This window comes from Heterodontus francisci, chromosome 36, assembly GCF_036365525.1.
Source record: "Heterodontus francisci isolate sHetFra1 chromosome 36, sHetFra1.hap1, whole genome shotgun sequence".
Taxonomy (NCBI): Eukaryota; Metazoa; Chordata; class Chondrichthyes; order Heterodontiformes; family Heterodontidae; genus Heterodontus; species Heterodontus francisci.
Genome location: NC_090406.1, coordinates 10,264,929 through 10,279,730, shown reverse-complemented (window position 1 = coordinate 10,279,730; position 14,802 = coordinate 10,264,929). Strand labels below are relative to the sequence as shown.

The window sequence follows — 14,802 nt, the reverse complement described above, 5'->3', positions numbered from 1 at the left end:
CCTCACTGGTTCTTTTGCTTAAGTCTGTGTCCTCTGTTTATTGATCTTCCTGCCAGTGGCAACACTTTCTCCCTACTTGCTCCAACAAAATCCCTCACGATTTTGAATGCCTCTATTAAATCTCCCCTTTGCCTTCTCTACTGTAAGAACAATCCCAGCTTCTCCAGTCTCTCCACATAACTGAAGTCCCACATCCCTGGTACCATTCTTGTAAATCCTCTCTGTGCACTCTACAAGGCCTTGATATCCTTCCAAACATGTGGTGCCCAGAATTGGACAATATTCCAGATGAGTATATATTGACACAACGCTTTTATATGTTTCCTCAGGATCAAAAGCTCCTGGGAGATCTGCTCGTCCCTCTTAATCAGCTCAATGTAGAAAGGATGTTGGAGGATCTGAGGCATCTTATTAATATCTAGCCACCTCTGCAACTAAAATGACCTCAGCATGCATTTGACCCTGATCGTGTTCTATTATGGAAGCCTTACTTTTACCATTGAGTAAATTGCACCAACACAGCTTAACATAAAATTACATAGAATATACAGCACAAAAACAGGTCATTCAACCCAACTAGTCTGTGCCAGTGGTCATACTCCACATGGTTCTCCTCCCATTCCATCTACCTCATTTCAGAGTATCTTTCTATTCCCTGTTCTCTCATCTACTCTCCTCGTTTTCTTTTCAAAACATCTCAACTATTTGCCTCAACCACTTCCTGTGGTCGCAAGTTCCACATTCTAACGAGTCTCTGAGTACAGACATTTCTCTTTATTTCCCTACTGGAGTTATTAGTCACTATCTTATATTGATGGCCCCTAGTTTAACTAATGAATTGGCCAGATGCAGATTAGCATGCAGATGACGTGCTAACAAGGCAATGAGCTCAGTTCAATGTTGCCCAGTGCATTTAGCTCAACTTGCAGCTGTCCAAAACAGTGCAAAGTATAGCACAGGGGGTCTTTCTGAAAGCAAAGTGACATTATTTGCCACTGCCAGAATTTTATAAAAAGAATCCGGGTGAAAATTGGCGTGAAACAATTCCCAGGTCATTGAAACTATAGGAAATATCATTCTATGAAATATTTCTATTCTAATAGAACTGTTTCACTTGCTGGGATAATGCTGCCACCAAATAACATCCCACTTGCCTACTCTTAGAGGAGAGCAAGGAAAGAAGAGGGAACAGCGCTGAATCCCGGGCTAGTCAATATTCTACCTTCATCTCCCTGTCAGTGGAAGTGTCATGGTGCCTCTATATTTTCCAGGCCTCCTTCCTTGGTTGCTAGCACTCCCTGCATTCAGAAACAAAATTAGGTCATATTTGGTAGCTGAGCGACTCTTTTTGATAGGTCAATGTATGTAGATTAGCAGACTGGGTGAAATTTAGGGAATTCATTTTGACTTTGGTCAAGAGTGTAGTACAGGCAATACGGGATCAGCCACTCGGTATTCATCTCTCTCTCTACCAAACGTAGCCTCGTCCTAATACTGACCCACAGTGTCCAGAAACGCCACCTAGTTCAAAACAGAAAAGATTTTCCTCGTTCTGGCATTTGCAAAACCATAAAAGCGACAGTACGAATGCTTGCCAAAAAAAAGTAAGGAACAAAAGACTAAGATGAATCAGCGCAACTTTCCAACTTCACAATCTCTCTGTGTGCATACAGAGAAAGGCAGCACTGGCTGCCGGCTGGTACATAGCAAGCAGTCTGGCACAGAAGAAGCCGCTCTGGGACAAGACACGAGGAAATCTCTATCAGTTTTAAGATATAAAAGCTTTGCTGTAGACCCCAAGCTGTCTCAGCTCAAGCTGTGTTTGCCTGGCTCTACTTCACAAAGAAAAAAAAAACCTAATTTACTTTGTCCTCTTGGGCTTTCAACAACAATAAATCATCTCGCTGCTCAAAGGCTACAGGAAAAGAAAAAGGTGGGCAATAGCACCCCACAGAACCACATCATGAACAAAGCAGCTCTCGTTGATTCTGTCCCATCAAACAACGGTCAAAAAAGCAAGCGTGGTGATAAGGACTACTCATTGGAACTGGAAGGTCAATTTGAAAAGGTCAGGCCTGATTCTTTCTGTCCTGTCATCCCCCACGACTGAATAAAGCTATCTGGGCTTTTTATCCTTCCCTAATTTATAGCTGGTAACTGCTACCACACAACACACAGCACAGCTGCACAACCAAATACGCTGCTGCTTGTGGAGATAAGTACAAATTGTAATATAATTTTTTTTTTAAAAGAAAATCTTTGTTGTTTCCCTCCTGGCCTCCTTGGATACTCTAAATGTCCATCAATGAATTTGCTTTATAGTCTACTGGCACACGGCTACTGAAGCAAACTGTCATGTTGAACCTACCTCGGCCTCAACAATGTGAATCTGGACAAGACTGACATTTTATAATACAGAAAATACGGGCCTCTATCAATTAATTTATGAATTCATTGAGACGCATGCTTCGAAAGCAAGTCCTTTCCTGGGCTGGGAGGGGGGGGGCGGGGGAATTCATGGAAATTTCAATCTATTCGGGTAGGCCATTTTTAAAGAATTATTCACCTGATATGCCATGATTTGGTCACCTATCATAAAATTGCTTCTGATTTCCACCCTTCTCTCACCTTTACATGGTCCATCTCCGACACTTCCCTTTCCCTTCCTCGACTTCTCTGTCTCCATCTCTGGGGATAGGTTGTCTACTAATATCCATTATAAGCCCACCGACTCCCACAGCTACCTCGACTACACTTCTTCACACCCTGCCTCCTGTAAGGACTCCATTCCATTCTCCCAGTTTCTCCGTCTCCGACGCATCTGCTCTGATGATGCAACCTTCCATGACAGCGCTTCCTTTTTCCTCAACCGAGGATTTCCTCCCACTGTTGTTGACAGGGCCCTCAACTGTGTCCGGCCCATCTCCCGCACCTCTACCCTCACCCCTTCCCCTCCATCCCAGAACCGCGACAGGGTTCCCCTTGTCCTCACTTTCCACCCCATCAGCCTCCATATCCAAAGGATCATCCTCCGCCATTTCCGCCACCTCCAGCGTGATGCCACTACCAAACGCATCTTCCCCTCCCTTCCCCGTCAGCATTCCGAAGGGATCGTTCCCTCCGTGACAACCTGGTCCACTCCTCTATTACCCCGACCACCTTGTTCCCTTCCCACGTCACCTTCCCCTGCAATTGCAGGAGGTGTAATACCTGCCCATTTACCTCCTCTCTCCTCACTATCCCAGGCACCAAACACTCCTCTCAGGTGAAGCAGCGATTTACTTGTACATCTTTCAATGTAGTATACTGTATTCGCTGCTCACAATGTGGTCTCCTCTACATTAGGGAGATCAAATGCAGACTGGTTGACCGCTTTGCGGAACACCTCCACTCAGTCCGCAAGCATGACCCCGAGCTTCCGGTTGCTTGCCATTTCAACACTCCCCCCTGCTCTCATGCTCACATCTCTGTCCTGGGATTGCTGCAGTGTTCCAGTGAACATCAACGCAAGCTCGAGGAACAGCATCTCATTTACCGATTAGGCACACTACAGCCTGCCGGACTGAACATTGAGTTCAATAATTTCAGAGCATGACGGGCCCCCATTTTACTTTTATTTTTAGTTATTTTTTCTTTTTTATATATTTTTTGTTTATTTTATTTCATTTCATCTTAGTTTGTTCAGTTTGCTTACCCACTTTTTTTCATGTTTGTACTTGCGGCTGTTCAGTTTTCAGTCCGTTAACACTCTATCTGTACTAATGCTTTGTCTTTCAACACACTATTAACATATTGTTTGCCTTTGCTCCATGACCATCTGGTCGGTTATTCTCTGTGACCTTGTCCTATCTACAACTTCTCCTTTGTTATCTCTTGTCCCACCCCCACTTTACTTGCTTAAAACCTTTCACATTTCTAATATTTGCCAGTTCTGAAGAAGGATCACTGACCTGAAACGTTAACTCTGCTTCTCTCTCCACAGATGCTGCCAGACCTGCTGAGTATTTCCAGCATTTCTTGTTTTTATATAAAATTCCATTAAGTGGTTCGGTATCAAATTTTGTTTGTTTTTTTAATTCATTCTTGGGATGTGAGCATCGCTGGCAAGGCCAATGTTTATTACCCATCCCTATTGCCCTTGAGAAGGTGGTGGTGAGCCACCTTCTTGAACCGCTGCAGTCAATGTGGGGTAGGTACACCCACAGTGCTTTTAGGGAGGGAGTTCCAGGATTTTGACTCAGTGACAGTGAAAGGAACGGCGATATAGTTCCGAGTCAGGATGGTGTGTGGCTTGCAGGGAGAACTTGCAGGTGGTGGTGTTTCCATGCATCAGCTGCCCTTGCCCTTCTAGGTGGTAGAGGTCACGGGTTTGGATGGTGTTGTCGAAGCAGCCTTGGTGAGTTGCTGCAGAGCATCTTGTAGATGGTACACACTGCTGCCACTGTGCATGGGGATGGGGTGGATGGGGTGCCAATCAAGCGGGCTGCTTTGTTTTGGATGGCGTTGAACTTCTTGAGTATTGTTGGAGCTGCACTCATCCAGGCAAGTGGAGGGTATTCCATCACTCTCCTGACTTGTGCCTTGTAGACAACGTAGCTTGGAATATTTTACTACATTAACGTTGCTATAAAACTGCGAGTTGTTGTTGATGTTGAAAAAGATTGTTGTATTTGTCATCAAACTAATCTAAAATCAGGAGCAGTTTTAAGACCATAATATTAATCCTATGCCTCCTAGGTTTGCTTAAATACAACAGTCATTGCACTACTAAGTAATTCATAGCATGCGGGATATTTCTGAGGTATGATAAGATGTTACGTATGCAAATTTTTTTCTGTGCAAATAGACGTGTAAAATTGTAAATAGTAAAAAAGGCTAAGCACTTTCCCCTGGAGTTTCTTCAGGACTTGAGGTGCAATCTCTCCGCAACTGGGTTGCATATTCAGCACAGGCAGAAGAAAATCGGTTGAGACCCAGAAATGCCGGATCTGTGCTCAGTGCTGACCGATCGCCCCGACAGTGCCCGAGGCAGGGAAAAACGCCACCCCAAACATGGCCCATGATGTCTTGGAAGATGGGACTAATGGGAAAGGCTTTACCACCACTAATTTCTCGCTGCCCAGCAATCTGGCTGCCGGAAGGAATCCAGACTTCAGGTCACTGTCGGAGTGGAACTGAGGTCCAAAATTGTCTCTAGGCCGGATCACTTGGCCTGGAGGATTTAGCAATTGCCACATTGTTGAATCAATCTGCTTACAAAGAGAGGGAGAAAACTCTTTCAAAGCTGCAAATTTTGAGCGCACCCAGCAACGGTTCCTCCCACTCGCCTTGACCTGGAGTCAGGAGCAGTGGTGTGCACCAGTGCAGTAGGCCCAGGCTTTCTTTTTAGGCTTCCATTGGCCTCACACCTTTCTGAATTCTCTTTTCTTCCTCACTCACCCTCTCTTTTTAGTGTTTTATTCTGTGCAATAGAACCCATTTTATCCACTGTACTGGTTATTTCTTTCAAAAGAAAATTGTAACACTTTACTCACTTGCTTTTCTTTCTTTCCACTTATCCCTTTGTCCCTTTTGGGGCAGCCATAGTGAAAATAAAAGTTGGAAAAGTTGGAAAAGGCTAGGCATCCAAAAGTTGGCATGGTCCCATTGACGATGTTACCAAGCCCCACCACCTGTACATTCAGCATAAAAGTACTGTGTCATTGAGCAAAGTAGGTTTGTCCATGGCACTGATAACATGATTGAAATGAGGTGAATTGTTAGGCTTAAGCAACAGACTTCTTGACTCCAAGCATGCAGCCATCCAGAGCACACGCTGGATACTTACCTGGATAATATAGATGTACATAGGTTTATAGCACCAGTCATTGTGTGAGTGGGAGGAGGGACTGGTAAACAGTGAGCCAGAAAGAAGTGTTTGTGGTGTGAGCGAAGTAATAACCTAAGATCAAAGTGTTACATTTTGTAAATTACTGTGAACACTTCATTCCTCCCCAAGCCAGTTTGTACCGACAAAGGAGCCCCTTTCATCAGACCCAGGGGCCTTCTAAGTGTATAATGTTTCAGTAAATTTAAAATGCCTTAAAATGCTTAAAGTTCCTCATTTCCAAACAGTCTAAACATACAATAATACCACCTTTTATTATGTAATTGCATATGTTTCCAGCAGAGGGAAATGGCCATTCCTTCGGCAAGCTCCTGGCCGAGGCTTGTGAAGTCAGCGGGTGAGAACATGCACTATTGAAGGAATAAAGGCACGAGATGTTCAGTTTCTTTCACAACCCAGCACTACATAGAGAGACCTGGATTGAAAAGAAAGTAACAATAAAATAGGAATATGTTTAAAAAAGTACAATTCAGCGTCTTCCATGGACTTCTCTACATACCTAAATTCCTGCTTTATTGTTACTTCTGCCCAATCAGTAAAAGCTTTCTCGAACACAATGTTGTTTAAATGTTTTATTTGAAGTGATAAAAGTGGATTAATTTCCCTGTATAAAGAAAACTGCAATTGCTACATATCTACATTTTAGCAGAACGTGTTAAAAGTATAGAGTCAACATTTGAAAACAGCTCAACATTTCGGGAGACAGGTCGACACCTAAAGCATTAATCTGCCTTTTCTCTTTCCAATTGTTATATATTTCTATTATTTTCTGGTTTTGTTTTTAATATTCCTTTACATGTAGAATCATAGAATCATGATACACCACAAAAGGAGGCGATTTGGCCCATTGTTCTTCAGTCAGCTCTTTGAAAGAGTTACTGAATTAGTCCCAACACCCCTGCTGTTTCCTCTAGCCCTGTAATTTTTTTCCCTTCAAGTATTTATCCAATCTCCCTCTGAATATTATAATTGACTCAGCTTCCGTTACCCTTTCAGACACTGCATTCCAGATCACAACAACTTGCTGAGTTAAAAAAAAAGTTTCCTCATGTCGCCTTTGGTTCTTTTGCCAAATCACCTTAAATCTGTGTCCTTTGGTTACTAACTTTTCTGCCACTATTTCCAGTTTCTTCTTACTTACTCTATCAAAAGCATTCATGATTTTTAATGCTTCTATCAAATCTCCTCTTCATCGTCTCTGCTCTTAGGAAAACAACCCCAGCTTCTCCAGTCTCATCCCTCGGACTTTAATGCAGCTCTTTGAAATACTTTAATGTTCACTAATTTTGCTGTAACTTTATGTGGCATTGCCAACTCTTGCAGTTCCCAAAGGGAATGCTGAAAGATAATCCAAGTAGGAATCTCAAGGCAGTAGCGAATTAGAGCTGAAGAAGGCAGTGATGGCTTCTTTGGCATCTGGATCCGTTGTTGGGGTTCCCCTCGAGAATCCAGTGGGGGCAATTCTTCGCCCCCTTCCCCTCTAGACAGTTCCCTTCTTAGCACCTCTCACCATCCCTGGCTCAAAATGGGCTTGAGGCTCCCTCCCAGGCCCCTTCCTAAAGTGTTCTACATGTACCTATTAGAAAGTGTGGAGGGGGACAAAGAGCATTCTTAATACCATTAAAAATGGAATCAGCAACTAACAGATCACAAGCTACAAATCAGTAATCTAACGATGAGAATTTGTTCAACAACTTGTTTCTTTAGTGTCCTAAGGATCATAATAATAGGGAAAACAAGCACAATTAGTAGTAAAGAAAGTGACGATAGCCTGGTGGAACAAATAGGCCCTAATTTTAATTCCAAGCAGATTTTGGGAAGATTGGAGAGATGGAAACTCACCCGCTGCCCCAGAATTTGAGACTCCAGGCTATTTTAACTCCTGGGCCAATCATACAGATGCCTACACCAACCCTTCCATTGCTCTTTCGAGACAATTAACCGCAAGAACTCAGCTCACTTTGTGAAGGAACTGGATCCAGCTTGGAGGAGATGCCAGTAGATGTGAAACTCATGGTCCCAACACCCTCTTCTTCTCTATATTCCTCACACCACAATGTTCCACCTAGCACAAAGCCCAGTGGGATACCTCAAACCACCGCAATGTGAGGACACAAAAGAAACGATCAATATGAACAGTATACACACAGTAATCTCGGGTGTGATACTGATCTACAGCAGCAGCGTCAAACAGGCTCGTAGCAAATTGGCAGCCTGTTACACATCGCGCCAGTTATTATTTCCTATTGACTTGGAAAATATTGAGAAGATTTTTAATTTCAAACCAAGTCAAAGCGACAGTGATATTAGGAAACAATTCTCCAAAAAGAGTTTGAACTATTGTTCAGTGAACGTCAGTGGAAAGAAGAAATGCAGAAAGTGGAAAGGTGGGAAACTGACTGCCAATTTGCGACGAGCCTGTTTTGGCCTGCTGGTGTAAGCCAATTTCACCCTCCCGGAGCTTTGAGATTGTAACCTTATCAAAGAAGCACTGTGTTTTTTGTGGGACTTTGCATTTGCTAGAAGAGCCTAAATCCGCAAACAACGCCATAATTGTCCGGAACCGTTCTAACATTTCCCTTGTTGGTTTTCAGATCAATTTACCATTTAAAACAAAGCACCCATACTTCTCAATGTGGCTTAACAATGTTATTGTGTATTTAATGAGATCATCACATCCACAATATGAATAAATATTGCATTGTCTCTCACAAGATGCCCACACCCCTTCCCAGAAAATCCATTATCAGAATGTCAAAAAAAATGTTGGTAAAGGGGCATTTCCATCTGGTAAAACCACCTACAAGACATTATACCACAGACATATGAATGACGTAACTAGCTATGTAACTCCATGATCACACTAGTAATGATGTCGATCCATGCAGTTATTTTAAAACACCAGCTTTTTCTTCCCTTGATTTGTGTTGGGGTCCAGTTCCTCCCTACACTCTTGCATGTGAATGTCACCAGGCTATTTGACCATGGGGGGAGCTATCGATGTCAAGCACAATCCTATCCTCCCCCCCACCTCCATACCTGAGCAATTGTTCAGCAGGGGTCACTACGTTGCAATCAGGGATCCCAACATTTCCCCCTCTCGAGTCCAGTCGCAGCGAGGCCAGTTGTAGCATCCCTACCGCCAACCCATCTAACGTCAGCTACCTCAGCTGGGATTAAAGCTACAGCGTCCCTGTATACCTCAGATGTACACCAAGATGGTGGAAGCAGTTTCAATAGTATCTTTCAAAAGGGAATTGGATTTGTACCTGAAAATGATAAAACTGCTGGGCTATGGCGAAAGATTGAGTGGGGAGGAAGGGGAGATGTGAATAATTGGGTAGCTCTTTCAAAGAACTGGCACAGACACGATGGGCCAAATGGCCTCATTCCGTACCGTAGATAGCTTTCACTGACTGAACCAGCAACAATTTGCGGTTGATATCATATTTTTAATCTAGAAAAGTATCCCAAAATGCTCCACATAGGTTCTAAACTGTGTTTCCCCCAATATTAAGTTTAATTAAAAATGATTATTAAATGAGTATCTTAATCACAAGTTAAACTCTAGGAGATACAGCTATCACGGCGGCGCACTGCAAAGTCACTTTGCGCCCAAGATTACCATAATGCCAACAATAATGCACCTCAGTCAGGTATTCACTTCATATCAAAGGTACATTTTTTTTCCTCCCATGGCTCGGTGGGTAAATGCCCTTCCTGTTGTAGTCCTGAACCGTGCACAACTGAAAGGTCCCATGATGATTCTCCAAGCAGTACTGATTGTAGTGACCTCAATCCCAGGGGTGCTACAGTTGGTCTCCCTCAACACCCCTTTGGGTTTGGGTGGAAGAATATCCCATGGTGCTCATTCCTGATTACTGTCCGGTGATTTATGTGCCCGGAAGTGGTAACCAGATACGGACGAGAGGTTGGACAGTGGCAGGGGGTGAGGTTGCTCCCCTAAAACACCCTCACCTGGACAGAAAGGCCAGGGAGAATAGGTAATTGGGTGAAGCATTGATGCTGCCTCTACAGTCTCGTACCCCAACAAGAGACAGCGCCTCCAGAGGATGACATGGTCGGGGTGGCGGGGGAAAGGTGCAAAATGGGAAACTGGAAGAAAAGATAGAGCAAACATTTAAATCCACACTCGACCCAGTCCATTAAATTTACTTCAGTCATTGTCTAATTAGAATATTAAAGAAATCCCAGTGAGTGATATTCCCCCCTCAATAAAATATCGGTGACAACTACCTCCGCGACTCTCACTGTCAGCAGGCTTCACCTGAATGGGTCGATTCATCTGGAAGATAAAAAAAAGGAATTGGAGATTAGAATTTCTATTGAAAGTAGCATCTTTAGTGAGTTATAAATCACAATGTCACTTCAAGACATCAGCCACACATTTCAAGCCTTTGACAACGTCTTACTTTGCAAAAATAAAAATTGGAATCCACAGTCCTTGCTGCAGTGTTACATGCGAGACATTACCATTCCCGCTGGGGGAGCAAAGAATGAGATTTGTATTGAGTTAATAAATGTTTTCTTCAAGGTGTATTATCTGGGGCCTTCTAATAAGTTTCCTTCTGGAACAGTGACTGACTGGCACAACTGCTGGATGTTTTCACCAGCCAATCACATCCCTCCTGCCCAGGTTTACCGTCTCCCAAGACTTGGGGAATATAAATCTGGGTACCTGTTGCTTTATGTTAAACATGAAGACAGAAAGAAGTGCCATGTCCCCTCAGAATTCAGAGGCACGACTTGGTGGATGAATTCGCTGTTTGATGCGAGGGGTACTGAGATATGCGGCCAAAGATGTCCAACGTTCACTCTGTGCTCATCTTCCCTATTTCAGAAAACTGGGGTTGCGATTTTCCTCTTTGGAGTGCAGATCCGGCAAGGTGGGGCTTCCATCAGCGGCTCTGTATCTACCTGAGCCCTGGGGTTCATTAAGTAGGTACAGGGGGATCCTGCTGAGATTCCCACCATCAAGAGGGAGACCACCATTGCAAAGCAGGAGAAGGTCTCAGATGCGTCTGGGGCCTTCAATAGTTTAGGCGGCGATGGGGGGCAAAACAGGTAGAGAGGAGGCCACTGCAAGGCTCTCTCCCTCCACTGGAGCCAACCCAGAGCCATTCCCACTGCTTCCCAGGAATTTCCTCATGGCAGCCCCGGAAAGCAGCAGCATCTGTGACAGGAAGAAGGTAAAGAAGGTAACTCCACTGGGGATCTCAGTCTCCGTGCCAACACGTCTGCGGGGCAGAGAAGTGTTTCCAGCAGGGGAAGGAAATCCTGGTCAGGACGATAAGGCAAGCATCCAACTTCACCTCCCCACTTTCCTGCTGTTCCTATCATAATCCTGGAGAAAAGTTGCATCCCCCTCCCCACCCATTTCAGTATCAAACACTCTGAGGCATGCTACAACAGTTAGATGAAGAGGAAAGCTCCCACTACTCTGCCCCAACAATGTGCCTCAGTTCCAACCTCAGAAAGATGACCCTGACTGCAACAGGGTGACTTGTTCCATTTCCGGCACCAACCATCCTGCGATCTTCCTGTGTGCCAGAGTTCCAGGTACGAGAAGCTTCGTCCTGTCTGACCTGGTGGATTCAGAGTGACCAAGCTCATTCCATGTTGTTTCCTTAAAGACAACATCAAGGGTCCACTGGTGGCTGCGCCTTCAGTTGCCTAGGCCCTAAGCTCTGGAATACCCTCCCTACACCTCTCTGCCTCTCTACCTCACTGTCCTCCTTTAAGGCACTTCTTAAAACCTAACTCTTTAAGCAAGCTTTTGGTCACCTGACCAAATATCTCCTTTTGTGGCTCGGTGTCATACTTTGTTTTATAATGCTCCTGTAAAGCGCCTGGGGAGTTTTATTATGTTAAAGGCACAATATAAATATGTTGTTGTTGTTGGAATTTACTAGAATGGTACCAGGGATGAGGAACTCCAGTAATGTGGAGACTGGAGAAGCTGGGATTGTTCTCCTTAGAGCGGAGAAAGTGAAGAGATTTGATAGATGTGTTCAAAATCATGAATGGTTTTGATAGGATAAATAAGGAGGAACTGTTTCCAGTGGCAGGAGGATCAGTAACCAAAGGGCACAAATTTAAGATAATTGGCAAAAGAACGAAAGGGGAATTGAGGAAACATTTTTTACACAGAGTTGTTGTGATTTGGAATGCACTGTTTTAAAGGGTGCTGGAAGCAGATTCAAAAGGGAATTGGATAAATACTTGAAGGGAAAGAATTACAGGGCGATGGGGAAAGAGCAGGAGAGTGGGATTAATTGGATGGCTCTACCAAAGAGCCAGCATAGGCATGACGGACAGAATGGCCTCCTTCTGTATCATTCTCTGATTCTATGAATCTTTCATCCTATTGGTCTAGACTAGATTTCAGCCCAGGTCCCACAAGTGAAAAATCAGTGTGTAACCTGTGATATCATTTTTTTTTTCCCCACAGTGGCGCAGTGGTTAGCACTGCAACCTCACAGCTCCAGGGACCCGGGTTCGATTCTGGGTACTGCCTGTGCGGAGTTTGCAAGTTCTCCCTGTGTCGGCGTGGGTTTTCGCCGGGTGCTCCAGTTTCCTCCCACAGCCAAAGACTTGCAGGTGATAGGTAAATTGGCCATTGTAAATTGCCCCTAGTGTAGGTAGATGGTAGGGAATATGGGATTAATGTAGGGTTAATATAAATGGGTGGTTGTTGGGCGGCACAGACTCGGTGGGACGAAGGGCCTGTTTCAGTGCTGTATCTCTGAAAAAAAAAGAACAAAAGAAAGTGCTTCTTCAATTTATATCTCTGTAACATCGCCCAACTTCGCCCCTGTCTCAGCTCATCTGCTGCTGAAACCCTCAGTCATGCCTTCATTACCTCTAGACTTGACTATTCCAATGCACTCCTGGCTGCTCTCCCACTTTCTACCCTTCATAAACTTGGGGTTGTCCAAAACTCTGCTGCCATGTCCTAACTCCCACTAAGTCCCATTCATTTCTCACCCCTGTGCTGGCTGACCTACACTGTCTCCTGCTCAAGCCAAGTTGCGGACAGCAAACTCCCACTTACAGCAATGTGATAATAATCAGATAATCTGGTTTAATGATATTGATTGAGGGATAAATATTGGCCAGAACACTGGGGGGAATTCCCCTGTTCTTCTTCAATATAGTGCTACGGGATCTTTTACATCCTGCAGAGCAGGCAGATGGTGCCTCAAGTTAATGTCTCATCTGAAAGACGGTGACACATAAATTGGCTGCTGTGTTTCCTACATTACCACAGTGACTGCACTTCAAAAGTACTTCATTGGCTGTAAAGCGCTTTGGGCCATCCTGAGGTTGTGAAAGGTGCTATATAAATGCAAGTCTTCCTTTGCACTGTGCAATCTGGCTGTTCCATTTGCCAAACAAGAATGACGACATTTCAAAGATAATTAATTGGCTGGAAAGCACTTTGGGATGCCCTAAGAATGTGATAGGTGCTTTTTAAATGCCTATTCTTATATTCAGTCTCATTAATAGAACAGTTCAGGCTGAACAATCCTGTTCAAGAATTTTGCTACGTTTACAGCCCAAATCACATGCAGTCACCTCTTCCCAGGAGCATCTTAAATGAGTCAAGAAAGATAAGCTAAGAATGGGCCCCGTGAGGACTCAGCGCACTAAAACCCTATTATAGCAGCTAGACACATTTTTAGTGTCACTAATGGGTGGGAGTTTGCAAGTTCTCCCTGTGACTGCGTGGGTTTCCGCCGGGTGCTCCGGTTTCCTCCCACAGCCAAAGACTTGCAGGTTGATAGGTAAATTGGCCATTGTAAATTGCCCCTAGTGTAGGTAGGTGGTAGGAGAATGGTGGGGATGTGGTAGGGAATATGGGATTAATGTAGGATTAGGATAAATGGGTGGTCGTTGGTCGGCACAGACTCGGTGGGCCGAAGGGCCTGTTTCAGTGCTGTATCTCTAAATAAATAAAAATAAAAATAAATAAATAATGTTCACTTATTCTTAGAATTCCCCAAATTACAGAAAAATTGAAGCATGAAAAGCTACATATCTCAAGTTACTTTTTGAACTCTTTAACGTTCTTGGTCTCCATGCAACACAAACCATCCACACAAAGAGGGCAGTGGCTCGTTCTCTGCCACAGTCTGTCGTAGGATGAGATAATGGTCTCAAAATTCCTGGAGCGCCCTGCAGCTCAGTCACTTGAAGAGAGCGGGGACAGGGCATCCACCTGCCACTCTTCCCTGGTCCTCACTCATTCCCAAATCCCAGGCCCAGGTTCATTTATATGAAGGGTCAACCGGCCACTTTTATTTTGATGACCCCTGGGTCTCTTCCCTGTAGGAGGGCTGGGAATTTCCCAGTGCTGCCTCGAGCCTCCAGCCAAAGGTGCATTTAATTTTTCATAAAGAAGTGCATTTTCAATCTGACATTACTGCAGTGGCAATTGGCAGTATTTTACCAACACGCTCCTGTGGATCCCCTGTAAATACTGACACAGTCCCAGGGACCACCTTTAAATACTGACAAACTCACAGGGACCCCCTGTAAATACTGATGTACTCTCGAGGACCCCCTATAAACCCTGACACATGCCCAGAAACCCCCTGTAAATTCTGACACACTTCCAGGAACCCCCTGCAAATACTGACACACTCATGGGAACCCCCTGCAAATACTGTCACACTCCCTGTGGATCCCACTGTAAATACTAACAGTCCCATGGACCCCCTGTAAATACTGTCACACACCCGGGGACCCCCTGTAAATACTGACACACCCCCGGGGATCCCCTGTTCACAAGGACACAAGAAATAGGAGCAGGATTAGACCATCTGGCCCATCGAGCCTGCTCCGCCATTCAAAACGATCGTGGCTGATCTTAGGATTCAATTTCACTTTCC

The 14,802-nt window shown here is 44.4% G+C and overlaps 1 protein-coding gene across 7 annotated transcripts in view; it reads right to left on the bottom strand.

The window, feature by feature from the left end:
* Nucleotides 1-14,802, bottom strand: part of LOC137351583 (CUGBP Elav-like family member 4) — a 402,153-nt gene that overhangs the window by 189,882 nt on the left and 197,469 nt on the right. For 6 of the 7 annotated variants that reach the window (XM_068016150.1, XM_068016155.1, XM_068016152.1 and 3 more), the window contains one exon: nucleotides 10,145-10,193. In XM_068016150.1, coding sequence (XP_067872251.1) covers nucleotides 10,145-10,193 — 49 coding nt within the window. Of the gene's footprint in view, nucleotides 1-10,144; nucleotides 10,194-11,377; nucleotides 11,847-14,802 lie in introns of those variants that run through there. The other variant, XM_068016154.1, reaches the window with a different exon arrangement.